We start from the raw sequence: 22,358 nt of genomic DNA on the forward strand, positions 1-22,358 counted from the left end.
TTAAACCACTAGTTTCATACTGTGGCTCATTAAACCACTAGTTTCATACTGTGGCACATTAAACCACTAGTTTCATACTGTGGCTCATTAGACCACTAGTTTCATACTGTGGCACATTAAACCACTAGTTTCATACTGTGGCTCATTAAACCACTAGTTTCATACTGTGGCACATTAAACCACTAGTTTCATACTGTGGCTCATTAGACCAAAGCCTTCTTCATTATCTTCACAACTTTCTAAATGAGTCATACTAGCAGGCAGCAGGAGGCTCTGCTTTGACAGACTGGGTTTGAGTGGACCACTACAGCACCATGATGTAGGTTACAACTTGACTGTGTCTGAGTCTGTAATAACATTTGTCTCTGTGTCTGGTTCACAGGGTGGGACAGTCCTGAGGACCTGTGTAATAACATTTGTCTCTGTGTCTGGTTCACAGAGAGGGACAGTCCTGAGGACCTGTGTAATAACATTTGTCTCTGTGTCTGGTTCACAGGGAGGGACAGTCCTGAGGACCTGTGTAATAACGTTTGTCTCTGTGTCTGGTTCACAGGGAGGGACAGTCCTGAGGACCTGTGTAATAACGTTTGTCTCTGTGTCTGGTTCACAGGGAGGGACAGTCCTGAGGACCTGTGTAATAACATTTGTCTCTGTGTCTGGTTCACAGGGAGGGACAGTCCTGAGGACCTGTGTAATAACGTTTGTCTCTGTGTCTGGTTCACAGGGAGGGACAGTCCTGAGGACCTGTGTAATAACATTTGTCTCTGTGTCTGGTTCACAGAGAGGGACAGTCCTGAGGACCTGTGTAATAACGTTTGTCTCTGTGTCTGGTTCACAGGGAGGGACAGTCCTGAGGACCTGTGTAATAACGTTTGTCTCTGTGTCTGGTTCACAGGGAGGGACAGTCCTGAGGACCTGTGTAATAACGTTTGTCTCTGTGTCTGGTTCACAGGGTGGGACAGTCCTGAGGACCTGTGTAATAACGTTTGTCTCTGTGTCTGGTTCACAGGGAGGGACAGTCCTGAGGACCTGTGTAATAACGTTTGTCTCTGTGTCTGGTTCACAGGGAGGGACAGTCCTGAGGACCTGTGTAATAACGTTTGTCTCTGTGTCTGGTTCACAGGGAGGGACAGTCCTGAGGACCTGTGTAATAACGTTTGTCTCTGTGTCTGGTTCACAGGGAGGGACAGTCCTGAGGACCTGTGTAATAACGTTTGTCTCTGTGTCTGGTTCACAGGGATGGACAGTCCTGAGGACCTGTGTGTTCTCTACTCTAACAGAGCTGCCTGCTACCTGAAAGATGGAAACAGCTCTGAATGTATACAGGACTGCACCAGGTGAGACACTCCCTCAACAACTCTACCTACATTATTATATAGATGAGGTTTTATTTAAAGCACAACCAACAACTTCCAAAACAGTCCTTCTTAGCCTCTGTCCCTAATGGAACCTTATTCCAATTATAGTGCACTGGCCAACAGTAGGGATACGGTGACATTTGGGACACATCCTTAGTGAAAAGGGACAGAGAGAGTCAGTAATTACAGCAGAGATTAAACAGTATACCCCTCCCTGTCACATCTGGATCCAGTGGATCTAGCCAATCATCAGCTCTCATCATCCCTCTATAATCACTCAATAGACTCTACCACAAGAGCCCTTCAGTAGGTCAAACTGTGGCTGAGTGGAAGAGGGAGGGCTTGTGGTAACTAACTAGGCCTGCACTACAGACAGATACTAGTACCTAGTTTGAATACGTTTGAACTCACTGGCCTCAATAGGAGAAATGTAAATAGGCCCTGTGCTGTGAGCAGAGTAGGCCTCAGAGATCAGAGTACACATCACTACTGGGTTATAGAAGCCCTGTGCTGTGAGCAGAGTAGGCCTCAGAGATCAGAGTACACATCACTACTGGGTTATAGAAGCCAGGTTGTAGACATCCATGTTAGGGTTCATTGTCAGGGGTTAGATTTGATTCATGTTGATACTTGCACTATTCTCTCACACATTTTCTAGGGAAGATTTAGCTTGTGATTTAAAAGAGGCTTTTGAGACCCAGTTAAACATTTTGGATAACATCTCCTTAGACATGTTTATTTTCTATCAATCATTAAAGAAAATGTCAAATGAATTTTTGTTTAAGGCCGTGACCTATCACAAGAGCACTTGACTCTTGCCTGTTTGATTGAGAAGTGGTTTACATTTACATTTTAGTCATTTAGCAGACGCTCTTATCCAGAGCGACTTACAGGACCAATTAGGGTTAAGTGCCTTGCTCAAGGGCACATCGACAGATTTTTCACCTATTCGGCTCTGGGATTCGAACCAGTGACCTTTCGATTACTGGCCCAACGCTCTTAACCACTAAGCTACCTGCCGCCCTGGGTGTGTTTATAATCTTTACATTTACAGTACCAGTCAAAAGTTTGGACACACCTACTCTTTCCAGGGTTTTTCTTTATTTTTACTATTTTCTACATTGTAGAATAATAGTGAATACATAAAAACTATGAAATAACACATAATCATGTAGTAACCAAAAAAGTGTTAAACAAATCAAAATATATTTTATATTTGAGATTCTTCAAAATAGCCACCCTTTGCTTTGATGACAGCTTTGCACACTCTTGACACACCACTGCAAAACCATAGAGGAGGTTTGGTTGAAGTTCTTAGGAGGCAGAAGAAAAAAGGAGAGCAGAATCTTTACTGATCCTCAAACACCAACCACAACCTGCAGGCTTGACCCCTCCCTCCTCAAACACCAACCACAACCTGCAGGCTTGACCCCTCCCTCCTCAAACACCAACCACAACCTGCAGGCTTGACCCCTCCCTCCTCAAACACCAACCACAACCTGCAGGCTTGACCCCTCCCTCCTCAAACACCAACCACAACCTGCAGGCTTGACCCCTCCCTCCTCAAACACCAACCACAACCTGCAGGCTTGACCCCTCCCTCCTCAAACACCAACCACAACCTGCAGGCTTGACCCCTCCCTCCTCAAACACCAACCACAACCTGCAGGCTTGACCCCTCCCTCCTCAAACACCAACCACAACCTGCAGGCTTGACCCCTCCCTCCTCAAACACCAACCACAACCTGCAGGCTTGATACTGTACTGTACATGCTAGGTACTGTACAGTAGGTGTATGCAGGGCTTGATCCCTTCCCGTCCTCTGTCTTATTCTATTTCTACCTGCAGGTCCTTGGAGCTGCAGCCGTTCTCCCTCAAGCCCCTCCTACGCAGAGCCATGGCTTATGAGACTATGGAGCGTTACCGACAAGCCTATGTGGATTACAAAACCGTGCTACAGATAGATATCAGTGTGCAGGCTGCACACGACAGTGTCAACAGGTAAACTACTCCACCCCCATCATTAGGGTTGCAAAATTCCTTGAACTTTCCCCAAATTCCCAGGTTTTCCAGAAATCCCAGTTGGAGGATTCCTGGGATCAGGATTTCTAGAAAGTTAACATAATTTTGCCACCCTACAGTAACAACCATGTGAAGTGATTGAGAGTTGTTTGAAAGGCCCCTTTACTGTAGACTCTAATTAGCCAGCTCAGACGTCAGTCTTCTGATTAGCAGCAGGACAGAATGACCTGCTGTCCTCCAGCTACTGCAGCTACACGCTATTTATACCCTCACACACACGTCCTGCGCTTACATAATAGAGGATAGGAGGGAGGATAACAAGGTCTGTGTGTGTGTATTTACGTACGTCTGTGTGTGTGTGTGTGTGTGTGTGTGCCTGCGTGCGTTTGTGTGTGTGTGTACATGCGTACGTATGTGTGTGTGTGTGTGTGTGCACCTGTGTGTGTGTGTGTGTGTGTGTACATGCGTACGTCTGTGTGTGTGAATGTGCGTCTGTGTGTCTCTGTATGTCTGGTTCCTCCAGAATCACGCGGTTGCTGATAGAGCAGGATGGAGAGCAGTGGAGAGAGAAACTACCTGAGATCCCTCTGGTCCCACTATCAGCTCAGCAGCACCGCAGGGAGGAACCGCCCAGCGCTGAGGTCCTACAGGCCAGAGCAGAGAAGGCCAAGCACCACGCAGGTAGGGGTCTCACTCAGTCTAATGTACACTCTTAGAGAAAAGGATTCCAAAAGGGTTCTTTGGCTGTCCCCATAGGAGAACCCTTTTTGGTTCCAGGTAGAACCATTTTTGGTTCCAGGTAGAACTCTTTTGGGTTCCATGTAGAACCCTCTGGGGGAAAGGGTTCTACATGGAACCCAATAGGGTTCTACAATGAGGGAAAAAAGTATTTGATCCCCTGCTGATTTTGTACGTTTGCCCACTGACAAAGAAATGATCAGTCTATAATTTTAATGGTAGGTTTATTTGAACAGTGAGAGACAGAATAACAACAAAAAAATCCAGAAAAACGCATGTCAAAAATGTTATAAATTGATTTGCATTTTAATGAGGGAAATAAGTATTTGACCCCCTCTCAATCAGAAAGATTTCTGGCTCCCAGGTGTCTTTTATACAGGTAACGAGCTGAGATTAGGAGCACACTCTTAAAGGGAGTGCTCCTAATCTCAGTTTGTTACCTGTATAAAAGACACCTGTCCACAGAAGCAATCAATCAATCAGATTCCAAACTCTCCACCATGGCCAAGACCAAAGAGCTCTCCAAGGATGTCAGGGACAAGATTGTAGACCTACACAAGGCTGGAATGGGCTACAAGACCATCGCCAAGCAGCTTGGTGAGAAGGTGACAACAGTTGGTGCGATTATTCGCAAATGGAAGAAACACAAAATAACTGTCAATCTCCCTCGGCCTGGGGCTCCATGCAAGGTCTCACCTCATGGAGTTGCATTGATCATGAGAACGGTGAGGAATCAGCCCAGAACTACACGGGAGGATCTTGTCAATGATCTCAAGGCAGCTGGGACCATAGTCACCAAGAAAACAATTGGTAACACACTACGCCGTGAAGGACTGAAATCCTGCAGCGCCCGCAAGGTCCCCCTGCTCAAGAAAGCACATATACAGGGCCGTCTGAAGTTTGCCAATGAACATCTGAATGATTCAGAGGAGAACTGGGTGAAAGTGTTGTGGTCAGATGAGACCAAAATCGAGCTCTTTGGCATCAACTCAACTCGCCGTGTTTGGAGGAGGAGGAATGCTGCCTATGACCCCAAGAACACCATCCCCACCGTCAAACATGGAGGTGAAACATTATGCTTTGGGGGTGTTTTTCTGCTAAGGGGACAGGACAACTTCACCGCATCAAAGGGACGATGGACGGGGCCATGTACCGTCAAATCTTGGGTGAGAACCTCCTTTCCTCAGCCAGGGCATTGAAAATAGGTTGTGGATGGGTATTCCAGCATGACAATGACCCAAAACACACGGCCAAGGCAACAAAGGAGTGGCTCAAGAAGAAGCACATTAAGGTCCTGGAATGGCCTAGCCAGTCTCCAGACCTTAATCCCATAGAAAATCTGTGGAGGGAGCTGAAGGTTCGAGTTGCCAAACGTCAGCCTCGAAACCTTAATGACTTGGAGAAGATCTGCAAAGAGGAGTGGAACAAACCCGAGATGTGTGCAAACCTGGTGGCCAACTACAAGAAACGTCTGAGCTCTGATTGCCAACAAGGGTTTTGCCACCAAGTACTAAGTCATGTTTTGCAGAGGGGTCAAATACTTATTTCCCTCAGTAAAATGCAAATCAATTTATAACATTTTTTACATGCATTTTTTTGGGATTTTTTTGTTGTTATTCTGTTTCTCACTGTTCAAATAAACCTACCATTAAAATTATAGACTGATCATGTCTTTGTCAGTGGGCAAACGTACAAAATCAGCAGGGGATCAAATACTTTTTCCCCCTCACTGTATCTGGAACCAAACAGGGTTCTTCAAAGGGTTCTCCTATGGGGACAGCTGAAGAACTCTTTTAGGTTGTAGATAGCACCTTTCTTTCTAAGAGTGTAGTCACCCAGAACCTAATCTGTACGCTGACCAGCTGTTTCATCTGTCACAAGAGATTACACTCAGTCCAAAATGACCCCCTACTCCCTATGTTGTTCACTAATTCTGACCAGAGCCTATAGCACCCTATTCCCTATACAGTGCACTACCTTTGGCCAGAGCCCAGGGTTAAACGCAGTCCAATAGGGGATAGGGTGTTGTTCTATTGGCCGTGTGCAGCCAGCATCATCATCATTACTCAACCTCTTTCTGCTGTGACCTTCAACGGTCATATAGTCTACTGCAGCAGAGAGAGAAGAGATACTGTCTGCTGGAGTACTAGAGGTGACTAGTGGAACAGAGAGAGGAGATATACTGTCTGCTGGAGTACTGGAGGTGACTAGTGGAACAGAGAGAGGAGAGATACTGTCTGCTGGAGTACTGGAGGTGACTAGTGGAACAGAGAGAGGAGAGATACTGTCTGCTGGAGTACTGGAGGTGACTAGTGGAACAGAGAGAAGAGAGAAACTGTCTGCTGGAGTACTGGAGGGTATTACTGCAGCAGAGACAGAGGAGAGATACTGTCTGCTGGAGTACTGGAGGTGACTAGTGGAACAGAGAGAGGAGAGATACTGTCTGCTGGAGTACTGGAGGTGACTAGTGGAACAGAGAGAGGAGAGATACTGTCTGCTGGAGTACTGGAGGTGACTAGTGGAACAGAGAGAAGAGAGATACTGTCTGCTGGAGTACTGGAGGGTATTACTGCAGCAGAGACAGAGGAGAGATACTGTCTGCTGGAGTACTGGAGGTGACTAGTGGAACAGAGAGAGGAGAGATACTGTCTGCTTGAGTACTGGAGGTGACTACAGTCGTGGTCAAACATTTTGAGAATGACACAAATACTAATTTTCACGAAGTCTACTGCCTCAGTTTTGATGATGGCAATTTGCATATACTCCAGAATGTCATGAAGAGTGATCAGATGAATTGCAAAGTCCCTCTTTGCCATGAAAATAAACTTAATCCCCCAAAAAAAATTCCACTGCATTTCAGCCCTGCCACAAAAGGACCAACTGCCATCATATCAGTGATTCTCTTGTTAACACAGGTGAGAGTGTTGACGAGGACAAGGCTGCTCTGTCATGCTGATTGAGTTAGAGTAACAGACTGGAAGCTTTAAAAGGAGGGTGGTGCTTGAAATCATCGTTCTTCCTCTGTTAACCATGGTTACCTGCAAGGAAACATGTGCCGTCATCATTGCTTTGCACAAAAAGGGCTTCACAGGCAAGGATATTGCTGCTAGTAAGATTGCACCTAAATCAACAATTTATCGGATCATCAAGAACTTCAAGAAGAGGGGTTCAATTGTTGTGAAGAAGGTGTCAGGGCGCCCAAGAAAGTCCAGAAAGCGCCAGGACCGTCTCCTAAAGTTGATTCATCTGCGGGATCGGGGCACCACCAGTGCAGAGCTTGCTCAGGAATGGCAGCAGGCAGGTGCAAGTGAATCTGCACGCACAGTGAGGCGAATACTTTTGGAGGATGGCCTGGTGTCAAGAAGGGCAGCAAAGAAGCCACTTCTCTCCAGGAAAAACATCAGGGACAGACTGATATTCTGCAAAAGGTACAGGGATTGGACTGCTGAGGACTCGGGTAAAGTCATTTTCTCTGATGAATCCCCTTTCCGATTGTTTGGGGTATCCGGAAAACACCTTGTCCGGAGAAGACAAGGTGAGCGCTACCATCAGTCCTGTGTCATGCCAACAGTAAAGCATCCTGAGACCATTCATGTGTGGGGTTGCTTCTCAGCCAAGGGAGTGGGCTCACTCACAATTTTGCCTAAGAACACAGCCATGAATAAAGAATGGTACCAACACATCCTCCGAGAGCAACTTCTCCCAAACATCCAAGAACAGTTTGGTGACGACCAATGCCTTTTCCAGCATGATGGAGCACCTTGCCATAAGGCAAAAGTGATGACTAAGTGGCTCGGGGAACAAAACATCGACATTTTGGGTCCATGGCCAGGAAACTCCCCAGACCTTAATCCCATTGAGAACTTGTGGTCGATCCTCAAGAGGCGGGTGGACAAACAAAAACCCACAAATTCTGCAATCTGCCCAAGCATGCAAGAATTGGCTGCCATCAGTCAGGATGTGGCCCATAAGTTAATTGACAGCATGCCAGGGCAAATTGCAGAGGTCTTGAAAAAGAAGGGTCAACACTGCAAATATTGACTCTTTGCATAAACTTAATGTAATTGTCAATAAAAGCCTTTGACACTTATGGAATGCTTGTAATTATACTTCAGTATACCATAGTAACATCTGACCTGGATTTTAAGGACAAAATTACCACACTCACTTATTTTTGTGAAATACGATTCTTACAAAAATATAATTTTGGGGCAAGTTACTCAGTGCGATGTTACACATTTACTCAACCAACATCATTTCTTCAATTTCTCTGCAGCTAGAAAAGCAGAAGTTTGTTTCAATTCACTGAAACAAGAAGGAAATGAGTTTGTGAAGAAAGGCCAGTTCCAGGAGGCTGTAAGGACGTACAGTGAATGCCTGAAGCTGAAGCCAGAGGAATGTCCCATCTACACCAACAGGTAAGGACCTGGCCGTGTCTACTTCACCCTAACATGAACAGTAATGTACAGCGCATTCAGAAAGTATTCAGACCCCTTGACTTTTTCCACATTTTGTTACGTTACAGCCTTATTCTAAAAGTTATTAAATTGTGTGTTGACAATGACAAAGCAAAAACAGGTTTTTAGACATTTTAAAAACGGAAATATCACATTTACATAAGTATTCAGACCCTTTACTCAGTACTTTGTTGAAGCACCTTTGGCAGCGATTACAGCCTTGAGTCTTCTTGGGTATGACCCTACACGCTTGGCACACTTGTATTTGGGGAGTTTCTCCCATTTTTGCACAGCTATTTTCAGGTCTCTCCAGAGATGTTCGATCGGGTTCAAGTCTGGGCTTTGGCTGGGCCACTCAAGGACATTCAGAGTCTTGTCCTGAAGCCACTCCTGCATTGTCTTGGCTGTGTGCTTAGGGTCGTTGTCCTGTTTGAAAGTGAACCTTCGCCCCAGTCTGAGGTCCTGAGCGCTCTGGAGCAGGTTTTCATCAAGGATCTATCTGTACTTTGCTCCATTCATCTTTCCCTCGATCCTGACTTGTCTCCCAGTCCCTGCCGCTGAAAAACATCCCCACAGCATGATGCTGCCACCACCATGCTTCACCGTAGGGATGGCGCCAGGTTTCCTTCAGACGTGACGCTTGGCATTCAGGCCAAAGAGTTCAATCTTGGTTTCATCTGACCAGAGAATCTTGTTTCTCATGGTCTGAGAGTCCTTTTGGTGCCTTTTGGGGCTGTCATGTGCCTTTTACTGAGGAGTGACTTCCGTCTGGCCTCTCAACCATAAAGGCCTGATTGGTGGAGTGCTGCAGAGATGCTTGTCCTCCTAGAAGGTTCTCCCATCTCCACAGAGGAACTCTGGAGCTCTGTCAGAGTGACCATGGGGTGTACTCTAAACTGACCATGGTCTGAGTCATGGGGTGTTTCTCAAAATGCATACTACCTTCCTCGGAGCACGCAAATTGGAGCACGGGAGGGTCGGAGTACGAGTCCAAATCAAAGTATGCGAAACAGAGCACGGAGTGCACTTATCAAATGCGCACTCCGTTTGTACATATTTTGAAGCATGCATCGTTGCAGGCTTCAACGGAAGGTATGCAAAGAAATATGACTCAACCACGTAAAAAAAATGACGCAACATATCTTGAAATCAATGTAATGTTTTCTGCGTTCTCCACACAAGAACGTATTCAAGAGAACGTCCTCGGAGAATGCACTCGGAGCATGAGAGTGTGGAGCATTGTAGTATGCATATTGAGAAACTCTTTTTTTGTGCTGAATTGGAACAAAAGCCGGCACACCCTGCAGCTCCTCAGCACTAGAGTTAGACTAAGGTCAACTTCCAATGTCCACTTAGAATGAATACCCAATACATTGCTAATACCACAATAAGTATGCTAGTGTGGACATTGGACCAGAGGCTAAATCTTAAAGTGTGCCATTGAGTCCCCTGTAGCTCAGTTGGTAGGTAGAGCATGGCGCTTGCAACGCCAAGGTTGTGGGTTCGTTTCCCACTGGGGCCCAGTATGAAAATGTATGCACTCACTAACTGTAAGTCGCTCTGGATAAGAGCGTCTGCTAAATGACTCAAATGTAAATGTTGGTCACCTCCCTGACCAAGGCCCTTCTCCCTCGATTGTTCAGTTTGGCGGGCGGCCAGCCCTAGGAAGAGTCTTGGTAGTTCCAAACTTCTTTCATTTAAGAATGAAGGAAGCCAATGTGTTCTTGGGGACCTTCAATGCTGCAGAAATGTTTTGGTACCCTTCCCCAGATCTGTGCCTCGACACAATCCTGTCTCGGAGCTCTACGGACAATTCCTTTGACCTCATGACTTGGTTTTTGCTCTGACATGCACTGTCAACTGTGTGACCTTATAAAGACAGGTGTGTGCCTTTCCAAATTATGTCCAATCAATTGAATTTACCATAGGTGGAATCCAATCAAGTTATAGAAACATCTCAACGATGATCAATGGAAACAGGATGCACCTGAGCTCAATTTCGAGTCTCATAGCAAAGGGTCTGAATACTTCTATAAATAAAAGGTATTTCAGTTTTTTATTTTTTATAAATGTGCAATAATTTCTAAAAACCTGTTTTTGCGTTATGGGGTATTGTGTGTAGATTGATGAGGAAATGTTTTTTATTTAATCAATATTTGAATAAGGCTGTAATGTAGCACAATGTGGAAAAAGGGAAGGGGTCTGAATATTTCCGAATGCACTGTATGTGTAACCAGTGGGAAAAGAGCCCTGGTCTCCCACTCCCCAAGTCAATGTCTCAACCATTAGACAAAGAGGATATCTGTGTGGTCTGAGGGGCGATATTTTCATCACGAGAGTGTGATTTCAAATCACCTCTGCTACATATGGTTTGAATGTTCTAACCCCAGCCTGCTATGGACCGTGAATGTTCTAACCCCAGCAGTTCTAGAATCTAACCCCAGCCTTCCAGTGAATGCTCTAACCCCAGCCAGTCTGCTCTAACCCCAGCCAGTCTGCTCTAGCCCCAGCCAGTCTGCTCTAACCCCAGCCAGTCTGCTCTAACCCCAGCCAGTCTGCTCTAGCCCCAGCCAGTCTGCTCTAACCCCAGCCAGTCTGCTCTAGCCCCAGCCAGTCTGCTCTAGCCCCAGCCAGTCTGCTCTAACCCCAGCCAGTCTGCTCTAGCCCCAGCCAGTCTGCTTTAACCCCAGCCAGTCTGCTCTAGCCCCAGCCAGTCTGCTCTAACCCCAGCCAGTCTGCTCTAGCCCCAGCCAGTCTGCTCTAACCCCAGCCAGTCTGCTCTAACCCCAGCCAGTCTGCTCTAGCCCCAGCCAGTCTGCTCTAACCCCAGCCAGTCTGCTCTAACCCCAGCCAGTCTGCTCTAACCCCAGCCAGTCTGCTCTAACCCCAGCCAGTCTGCTCTAACCCCAGCCAGTCTGCTCTAACCCCAGCCAGTCTGCTCTAACCCCAGCCAGTCTGCTCTAACCCCAGCCAGTCTGCTCTAACCCCAGCCAGTCTGCTCTAACCCCAGCCAGTCTGCTCTAACCCCAGCCAGTCTGCTCTAACCCCAGCCAGTCTGCTCTAACCCCAGCCAGTCTGCTCTAACCCCAGTCAGTCTGCTCTAACCCCAGCCAGTCTGCTCTAACCCCAGCCAGTCTGCTCTAACCCCAGCCAGTCTGCTCTAACCCCAGCCAGTCTGCTCTAACCCCAGCCAGTCTGTCATGAGGTCAGTAATTCCAGTCAGACTAATCAGGTGTATTGTTTCTGTAGTGTGGAAATAGAAAGAGCAGGCTCTCTCTCTCTCTCTCTCTCTCTCTCTACTGTGCTTTCCCTTTTACCAGAAGAGCCTAATTATAGACACACTGTGTAGCACAGAACAGGGTAGAGGACGTTGTCCTAGAAAGACATGCAGCAACTCTCCTCTGGGCTCTCCTGGGATGGGAAACCTGGGTCCTATTCATTAGGCACCGAATGGAAGAAACGGACTGTAACGTTTTGCTACGGTGTGCACTAATGAATGTGACCCTGTTCTATTTCTCCCCTCAACAACAGCAGGTGGAGTAGTGTTGTCAGTGTTGACAGAGTGTACTGTACCGTAGAGAGGAAAGGGCTGTCCACACTGACATGACTCACTGCACCCTACCTTTGTGTTCATGTCCTGTTCTGCATAAAGACCTGTGTGTGTACATGCAGTCACAGTACACACACCACAACCACATCATTGTGAACAACTAAAGGCCAGCCTTACAACACACACATGGCCTTAGGGAGTGTAGATTAGGACAGAAATTACAGGGTTATCAATATTAAAACACTGCAGCTGTCTTGGTGCAAGGATGTCTGTGGTGACAGAAGATACAAGAGAGGCTGATTGTATGAGCTGTGTTTGGCAATGTTGAAGAACAGTGTTCTGTTCTCCTCCAGAACCATAGAGATGCACTATAATATTGTTGTATTACATTCTGCCTCCATAGAGATGCACTATAATACTGTTGTTGTATTACATTCTGCCTCCATAGAGATGCACTATAATACTGTTGTTGTATTACATTCTGCCTCCATAGAGATGCACTATAATATTGTTGTATTACATTCTGCCTCCATAGAGATGCACTATAATACTGTTGTTGTATTACATTCTGCCTCCATAGAGATGCACTATAATACTGTTGTATTACATTCTGCCTCCATAGAGATGCACTATAATACTGTTGTTGTATTACATTCTGCCTCCATAGAGATGCACTATAATACTGTTGTTGTATTACATTCTGCCTCCATAGAGATGCACTATAATACTGTTGTTGTATTACATTCTGCCTCCATAGAGATGCACTATAATACTGTTGTATTACATTCTGCCTCCATAGAGATGCACTATAATACTGTTGTATTACATTCTGCCTCCATAGAGATGCACTATAATACTGTTGTTGTATTACATTCTGCCTCCATAGAGATGCACTATAATACTGTTGTTGTATTACATTCTGCCTCCATAGAGATGCACTATAATACTGTTGTATTACATTCTGCCTCCATAGAGATGCACTATAATACTGTTGTTGTATTACATTCTGCCTCCATAGAGATGCACTATAATACTGTTGTTGTATTACATTCTGCCTCCATAGAGATGCACTATAATACTGTTGTTGTATTACATTCTGCCTCCATAGAGATGCACTATAATACTGTTGTATTACATTCTGCCTCCATAGAGATGCACTATAATACTGTTGTTGTATTACATTCTGCCTCCATAGAGATGCACTATAATACTGTTGTATTACATTCTGCCTCCATAGAGATGCACTATAATACTGTTGTTGTATTACATTCTGCCTCCATAGAGATGCACTATAATACTGTTGTATTACATTCTGCCTCCATAGAGATGCACTATAATACTGTTGTTGTATTACATTCTGCCTCCATAGAGATGCACTATAATATTGTTGTATTACATTCTGCCTCCATAGAGATGCACTATAATACTGTTGTTGTATTACATTCTGCCTCCATAGAGATGCACTATAATACTGTTGTATTACATTCTGCCTCCATAGAGATGCACTATAATACTGTTGTTGTATTACATTCTGCCTCCATAGAGATGCACTATAATACTGTTGTTGTATTACATTCTGCCTCCATAGAGATGCACTATAATACTGTTGTTGTATTACATTCTGCCTCCATAGAGATGCACTATAATACTGTTGTTGTATTACATTCTGCCTCCATAGAGATGCACTATAATACTGTTGTTGTATTACATTCTGCCTCCATAGAGATGCACTATAATACTGTTGTTGTATTACATTCTGCCTCCATAGAGATGCACTATAATACTGTTGTATTACATTCTGCCTCCATAGAGATGCACTATAATACTGTTGTTGTATTACATTCTGCCTCCATAGAGATGCACTATAATACTGTTGTATTACATTCTGCCTCCATAGAGATGCACTATAATACTGTTGTTGTATTACATTCTGCCTCCATAGAGATGCACTATAATACTGTTGTATTACATTCTGCCTCCATAGAGATGCACTATAATACTGTTGTTGTATTACATTCTGCCTCCATAGAGATGCACTATAATACTGTTGTATTACATTCTGCCTCCATAGAGATGCACTATAATGCTGTTGTTGTATTACATTCTGCCTCCATAGAGATGCACTATAATACTGTTGTTGTATTACATTCTGCCTCCATAGAGATGCACTATAATACTGTTGTTGTATTACATTCTGCCTCCATAGAGATGCACTATAATACTGTTGTTGTATTACATTCTGCCTCCATAGAGATGCACTATAATACTGTTGTTGTATTACATTCTGCCTCCATAGAGATGCACTATAATACTGTTGTTGTATTACATTCTGCCTCCATAGAGATGCACTATAATACTGTTGTATTACATTCTGCCTCCATAGAGATGCACTATAATACTGTTGTTGTATTACATTCTGCCTCCATAGAGATGCACTATAATACTGTTGTATTACATTCTGCCTCCATAGAGATGCACTATAATGCTGTTGTTGTATTACATTCTGCCTCCATAGAGATGCACTATAATACTGTTGTATTACATTCTGCCTCCATAGAGATGCACTATAATACTGTTGTTGTATTACATTCTGCCTCCATAGAGATGCACTATAATACTGTTGTTGTATTACATTCTGTCCTCAGAGCACTGTGCTTCCTGAAGCTGGATATGTTTGCTGAAGCCAAGCAGGACTGTGACTCCGCCCTGAGGCTGGAGCCAGCCAATAAGAAGGCCTTCTACAGGCGGGCCCTGGCCCATAAAGGCCTGAAGGTGAGGGACAGGGTTCAGGGATTCACAGGACTAGTTAGTGGGTTTGGCCGCTAATCTCGGTTAACTACTTTGTAGACAGGCATTAAAACGGGTGACTACCTGATCTCTTCCTCTGTGCATGTGTGTCCGTGTGCATGTGTGTGCCCGTCCGTGCGTGCGTGTGTGTGACTGTGTGCCCGTCCGTGCGTGCGTATGTGCGTATATGTGTGTGTGTGTCTGTGTGACTGTGTGACTGTGTGTGTGTGTGTGTGTGCACGTCCGTGCGTGCGTATGTGTGTGTGTTTGTGTGCGTATATGTGTGTGTGACTGTGTGCCCGTCCGTGTGTGTGTGTGTGACTGTGACTGTGCCCCCGTCCCCAGGACTACCTGGCGTGCAGCTCTGACCTGCAGGAGGTGTTACAGCAGGATCCCAACGTAGCGGAGGCTGAGAAGGAGCTGGAGGAGGTCACTCTGCTGCTCAGACAGAGTCTGGCTCAGGGATCACCTAGCAACCCCAGGAGGACTGTACCTATCACTGAGGTATAATATACTATACACACTACACTACCATACCCATCACTGGAGGAAATTCGGACATTTCACATTCTTAAAATAAAGTGGTGATCCTAACTGACCTAAGACACAGAATTTTTACTAGGATTAAATGTCAGGAATTGTGAAAAACTGAGTTTAAATGTATTTGGCTAAGGTGTATGTAAATTTCCGACTTCAACTGTAGCTAATGTAATAATGGTAAGGACACAGCTAATGTAATAATGTAAGGACACAGCTAATGTAATAATGGTAAGGACACAGCTAATGTAATAATGGTAAGGACACAGCTAATGTAATAATGGTAAGGACACAGCTAATGTAATAATGGTAAGGACACAGCTAATGTAATAATGGTAAGTACACAGCTAATGTAATAATGGTAAGGACTCAGCTAATGTAATTATGGTAAGGACACAGCTAATGTAATTATGGTAAGGACACAGCTAATGTAATAATGGTAAGGACATAGCTAATGTAATAATGGTAAGGACACAGCTAATGTAATTATGGTAAGGACACAGCTAATGTAATAATGGTAAGGACACAGCTAATGTAATAATGGTAAGGACACATCTAATGTAAAAATGGTAAGGACACAGCTAATGTAATAATGGTAAGGACATAGCTAATGTAATAATGGTAAGTACACAGCTAATGTAATAATGGTAAGGACTCAGCTAATGTAATTATGGTAAGGACACAGCTAATGTAATTATGGTAAGGACATAGCTAATGTAATTATGGTAAGGACATAGCTAATGTAATAATGGTAAGGACATAGCTAATGTAATTATGGTAAGGACACAGCTAATGTAATAATGGTAAGGACACAGCTAATGTAATAATGGTAAGGACACAGCTAATGTAATAATGGTAAGGACACAGCTAATGTAATAATGGTAAGTACACAGCTAATGTAATAATGGTAAGGACTCAGCTAATGTAATTATGGTAAGGACACAGCTAATGTAATTATGGTAAGGACATAGCTAATGTAATTATGGTAAGGACATAGCTAATGTAATAATGGTAAGGACATAGCTAATGTAATTATGGTAAGGACACAGCTAATGTAATAATGGTAAGGACACAGCTAATGTAATAATGGTAAGGACTCAGCTAATGTAATTATGGTAAGGACACAGCTAATGTAAAAATGGTAAGGACTCAGCTAATGTAATTATGGTAAGGACACAGCTAATGTAATAATGGTAAGGACACAGCTAATGTAATAATGGTAAGGACTCAGCTAATGTAATTATGGTAAGGACACAGCTAATGTAATAATGGTAAGGACACAGCTAATGTAATAATGGTAAGGACACAGCTAATGTAAAAATGGTAAGGACACAGCTAATGTAAAAATGGTAAGGACACAGCTAATGTAATAATGGTAAGGACACAGCTAATGTAATAATGGTAAGGACACAGCTAATGTAATAATGGTAAGGACACAGCTAATGTAATAATGGTAAGGACACAGCTAATGTAATAATGGTAAGTACACAGCTAATGTAATAATGGTAAGGACTCAGCTAATGTAATTATGGTAAGGACATAGCTAATGTAATTATGGTAAGGACATAGCTAATGTAATTAGGGGCCACAAAGTGATGTCTAGATGGTCACAAGCTGTCTACCTGTCCTCCGTCAGGTTGAGGGTACTGAGGAGGAAGACTGGCAGGCTGCAGAGCCAGACAGGACCAAAGCAGCAGAAACAGAGACAGAAGAACCATCAACAACATCCACATCAACCCCAGCCCCAGAGAACCAGTGTAGAGGAGGAGGAGGAGGAAGAGGGGAGGAGGAGGCAATAACCATCAACCTCCAGCCCTCTAACTCCTATGAGTTCAACCAGTCCCTGAACGCAGCGCGGGCCCAGTCCAACCTCCCAGCCTGTGCTGAGCTGCTGAGCTGTGTTCCCCCTGAGACTCTGCCTGTCTACCTCAGTAACCAGCTGGATGGACACACAGTCAGCTTCATCATGCAGGCCCTGGACACACAGCTCCTACAGAAGGACCCCAACTTAGTCTACCAGCACCTCACCCACCTACATACTGCTGACAGGTTCTCGGTAAGATCTAGGGGCAAACAAACCACAATGCACCAACATCGCGCTGCACTTGCCTTTTAAAAGTAATCTATGCGAATGTGATCTTGGTGAACGTCTGGAAAATTGCCTTTACAAGTCAAGTGCAGTGCGATGTTGGTGCATCGTGGTTTGTTTGAATCCCATAATTAATATATTTTTCTTCTTGTTCAGTGTTTTGGATATTCTTTTAGCTAAACTAGACAACTGTAAGTCGCTCTGGATAAGAGCGTCTGCTAAATGACTAAAATGTAAATGTAAATGTAAACAGTCTCTCTGTGCTGCAGGTAGTAGGACTGATGCTGCTGTTTTGACCCCTGTGTGTCTCTTGTGTTGCATTGTTTATTGATACTAATCATGGGAAACAGCATTAGAGTGTACAATTGAACAGTTTGGTACATTTTTTAAGGCCACTGTGTGTCTCTGTATGTTTGTACAGGTAGTTGTGATGCTGTATTAACCCGTCTCTGTGTATTAACAGGTAGTTGTGACGCTGTGTTAACCCGTCTCTGTGTATTAACAGGTAGTTGTGACGCTGTGTTAACCCGTCTCTGTGTATTAACAGGTAGTTGTGATGCTGTGTTAACCCGTCTCTGTGTATTAACAGGTAGTTGTGACGCTGTGTTAACCCGTCTCTGTGTATTAACAGGTAGTTGGGACGCTGTGTTAACCCGTCTCTGTGTATTAACAGGTAGTTGTGATGCTGTGTTAACCCATCTCTGTGTATTAACAGGTAGTTGGGACGCTGTGTTAACCCGTCTCTGTGTATTAACAGGTAGTTGGGACGCTGTGTTAACCCGTCTCTGTGTATTAACAGGTAGTTGGGACGCTGTGTTAACCCGTCTCTGTGTATTAACAGGTAGTTGTGATGCTGTGTTAACCCGTCTCTGTGTATTAACAGGTAGTTGTGATGCTGTGTTAACCCGTCTCTGTGTATTAACAGGTAGTTGTGATGCTGTGTTAACCCGTCTCTGTGTATTAACAGGTAGTTGTGATGCTGTGTTAACCCGTCTCTGTGTATTAACAGGTAGTTGTGATGCTGTGTTAACCCGTCTCTGTGTATTAACAGGTAGTTGTGATGCTGTGTTAACCCGTCTCTGTGTATTAACAGGTAGTTGGGACGCTGTGTTAACCCGTCTCTGTGTATTAACAAGTAGTTGTGATGCTGTGTTAACCCGTCTCTGTGTATTAACAGGTAGTTGTGATGCTGTGTTAACCCGTCTCTGTGTATTAACAGGTAGTTGTGACGCTGTGTTAACCCGTCTCTCTGTGTATTAACAGGTAGTTGTGACGCTGTGTTAACCCGTCTCTCTGTGTATTAACAGGTAGTTGTGATGCTGTATTAACCCGTCTCTGTGTATTAACAGGTAGTTGTGACGCTGTGTTAACCCGTCTCTGTGTATTAACAGGTAGTTGTGACGCTGTGTTAACCCGTCTCTGTGTATTAACAGGTAGTTGTGACGCTGTGTTAACCCGTCTCTGTGTATTAACAGGTAGTTGTGACGCTGTGTTAACCCGTCTCTGTGTATTAACAGGTAGTTGTGATGCTGTGTTAACCCGTCTCTGTGTATTAACAGGTAGTTGTGATGCTGTGTTAACCCGTCTCTGTGTATTAACAGGTAGTTGTGATGCTGTGTTAACCCGTCTCTGTGTATTAACAGGTAGTTGTGATGCTGTGTTAACCCGTCTCTGTGTATTAACAGGTAGTTGTGATGCTGTGTTAACCCGTCTCTGTGTATTAACAGGTAGTTGTGACGCTGTGTTAACCCGTCTCTGTGTATTAACAGGTAGTTGTGATGCTGTGTTAACCCGTCTCTGTGTATTAACAGGTAGTTGTGATGCTGCGTTAACCCGTCTCTGTGTATTAACAGGTAGTTGTGATGCTGTGTTAACCCGTCTCTGTGTATTAACAGGTAGTTGTGATGCTGTGTTAACCCGTCTCTGTGTATTAACAGGTAGTTGTGATGCTGCTAGAGAAGAGTGAACGTGGTCAGATGACTCGGCTGTTTGACCGTCTGTCTGCTGTGGACAGCGATACCTTCAGTAAGAACGATGTGCAGAACCTGGCCAACAAGTACATCTGACCTCTAACCTCTGACCCTGTCTGGCCTGCTGGGGTCTGTCCCAAATGGCACCCTATTCCCTAGTGCACTATAGAGGGAACAGGGTGCCATTTGGGACAGTTTTTAGGGCGTGTTCAACATTGCTGTCGACTTGAAATACGAGTCGAGACTGCAAATCACCTTGCATCATAAATAAATACTCAATATTATTTGTAGGTCAATCAGTCACAATTTACCCATGACACAACATGGTTTTTATGTTCTGGAACACGGCCCATTTCTCTGTCCTGCACCCTCCTGTCCTGCATGACGCTTCAACATAACATACTGGATCTATGCAACGTGGCACAACACAGCTCAGAAGCATTATGGACCCAAACCAACCTCTCATGTTCTCTTGATATAATATCATATCTCTACCTACCGTTACTAGGTATTTCGCTCTCCAAATACCTTTTTTTACCTGGAACAGTTTTAGCGTTAGTTAGTTGACTGGCAGTATATATAAAAATGCTGTGAACTATTCAAGCTTTAAGAACATTGATGCATAGGTCCAATGTACAGGATATCTGCAAGCGTTCCCCTCTGGGTCCATGTGCTGCAGCCAAGTCCAGTCCCCAGGCTGCAGAACCATTCAAATCAGATAACACCCATATCAATGTGTGACTACTTTCCAGGCTACTTGACTGGCCAATAGAGGTTGAATTGTACCGGCCAGAAATAAACGGAAAGGACATCAATTCTAGCTAGAAGGCATGATGACTTGACTCGGCTAGCGTCGGCCCAGGGGCTTTTCAGAAAACACTACAGCTTATCATCCTGAAATTAAACTAGATTCATGCATGCTGCATATCAGAATATTAACCACGCATAAAACAATCCATAAGCACTATTACCACTGGGGTTCAGGGAGTATTAACCATCCATTCTCTGTCTAGAAATAAAATGCTATTTTGGCAGTTGCCTCAGTTCTGTGAATAACTCCACTTGTATGAAAACAATGATGAAGCAAATTGCAATGTGCACAATACTGATTATACAGTACTGCAATTCAAGGTACATACAAAGTCTTTCTTTCTAGAACGATTTACAGGAGAAACATTGGTTCATTATGTTGCCTACAAAGTACTGTAACTGTGTAAAAAACATCTCTCTTTGGAAGAAATGACCAGAAGTTATGAAAATGCCCAGGCAGGCCCTTCATTTGAAAATCAAATATGGCCCAGTCAGTCAGTCAGCAGCAGCACCCTTCCATCTGCAGTAGTCAGCAGGCTAATGCTGTCTAACAAGCAGCCATGCTCACAGTGGAGAGAAGAGATGCAACATCTTTGTGAGATGTGTGCCTTTGGAGTTCAGCTTTTGGATCTAGACTGTTTTGTCGTGTACAGATTTCAGATGTATGTTGAAACGTTTAAATGACTTGTCAAAATGTTAGCGTGTTGTTCTTCTTCAACCTCAAAATAATCTAAATTAATGAATGTACCATGTTGAATTCAGGGAGATGAGTGGAGCAGACAGGCAGCTGTTAAAGCCTGAAGCAATAGCTGCATGGTCAGCAGTCTAGTAGGGGGAGAGGGAGAGAGAGAGAGAGAGAGATAGCTGCATGGTCAGCAGTCTAGTGGAGGGAGAGAGATAGCTGCATGGTCAGCAGTCTAGTGGAGAGAGAGAGATAGCTGCATGGTCAGCAGTCTAGTGGAGAGAGAGAGATAACTGCATGGTCAGCAGTCTAGTGGAGAGAGAGAGAGATAGCTGCATGGTCAGCAGTCTAGTGGAGGGGGAGAGAGAGAGAGAGAGATAGAGAGGGGGAGAGAGAGAGGGAGAGAGAGAGATAGCTGCCTGGTCAACAGTCTAGTGGAGGGAGAGAGATAGCTGCATGGTCAGCAGTCTAGTGGAGAGAGAGAGAGATAGCTGCATGGTCAGCAGTCTAGTGGAGAGAGAGAGATAGCTGCATGGTCAGCAGTCTAGTGGAGAGAGAGAGAGAGAGAGAGAGAGAGAGAGAGAGAGAGAGAGAGAGAGAGAGCGAGCAAGAGAGAGAGAGAGAGAGAGACGGTTTACCCATTCTATTCTATTACAGTAGCTTTGCAAAAAATATGTACAAATGTGTTTTAAGAAGTCAAAATTGTAATGTTCTTTAACAATAAAACTGGGATAAATAAATACTTTATACAGGCTTATTTCTCTGATACTATACAAATCACATAATGATTGTGAATATATTATGTTGTGGAAAAATGCAGTTGAATAAAACTGAAGACCATCAACTGTCCCCTTGATTCTTATTGTTACTAAAACTGAAATCTGCCAGAGACAGGAGACTGAAGACTACCGCCATGATGCTGTGGTTTCCTCTAGTGTTTTAATGGGTCCCATGATGCTGTGGTTTCCTCTAGTGTTTTAATGGGTCTCATGATGCTGTGGTTTCCTCTAGTGTTTTAATGGGTCTCAGTGTTTTAACCCCCTAGAGTCGATTGATTCACCTGTGTCAATCTAATTCACATAACAATCCCCATCACAATCAGTCTGTTTAATCTAGAGATACACTATATATACAGCTGTATGTGGACACCTCTTCAAATTAGTGGATTCTAATAGAGATACACTATATATACAACAGTATGTGGACACCTCTTCAAATTAGTGGATTCGGCTATTTCAGCCACACCCGTCGGGTGTATAAAATCGAGCACACAGCCATGCAATCTCCATAGACAAACATTGTGGTAGGCCACACAAGCTCACAGAACGGCACCGTCGAGTGCTGAAGTGCGTTAAAAT

General features: G+C 44.2%; 1 protein-coding gene across 1 annotated transcript in view; it reads left to right on the top strand.

The window, feature by feature from the left end:
* LOC311126039 (sperm-associated antigen 1-like) overlaps window positions 1-21,844 on the top strand; it is a 45,656-nt gene extending 23,812 nt beyond the window's left edge. The window contains exons 12-20 of the mRNA XM_084158470.1: window positions 1,238-1,337; window positions 3,207-3,359; window positions 3,904-4,061; window positions 8,395-8,536; window positions 14,771-14,897; window positions 15,258-15,416; window positions 17,086-17,505; window positions 19,476-19,627; window positions 19,687-21,844. Of these exons, the coding sequence (XP_084014596.1) occupies window positions 1,238-1,337; window positions 3,207-3,359; window positions 3,904-4,061; window positions 8,395-8,536; window positions 14,771-14,897; window positions 15,258-15,416; window positions 17,086-17,505; window positions 19,476-19,604 (1,388 nt within the window). The 3' untranslated portion in view covers window positions 19,605-19,627; window positions 19,687-21,844. The remainder of the gene's footprint in view (window positions 1-1,237; window positions 1,338-3,206; window positions 3,360-3,903; window positions 4,062-8,394; window positions 8,537-14,770; window positions 14,898-15,257; window positions 15,417-17,085; window positions 17,506-19,475; window positions 19,628-19,686) is intronic.
* The last annotated feature ends 514 nt before the right edge of the window (window positions 21,845-22,358 follow it).

This window comes from Coregonus lavaretus (assembly GCF_964263955.1).
Source record: "Coregonus lavaretus genome assembly, chromosome: 3".
NCBI classification, from domain to species: domain Eukaryota; kingdom Metazoa; phylum Chordata; class Actinopteri; order Salmoniformes; family Salmonidae; genus Coregonus; species Coregonus lavaretus.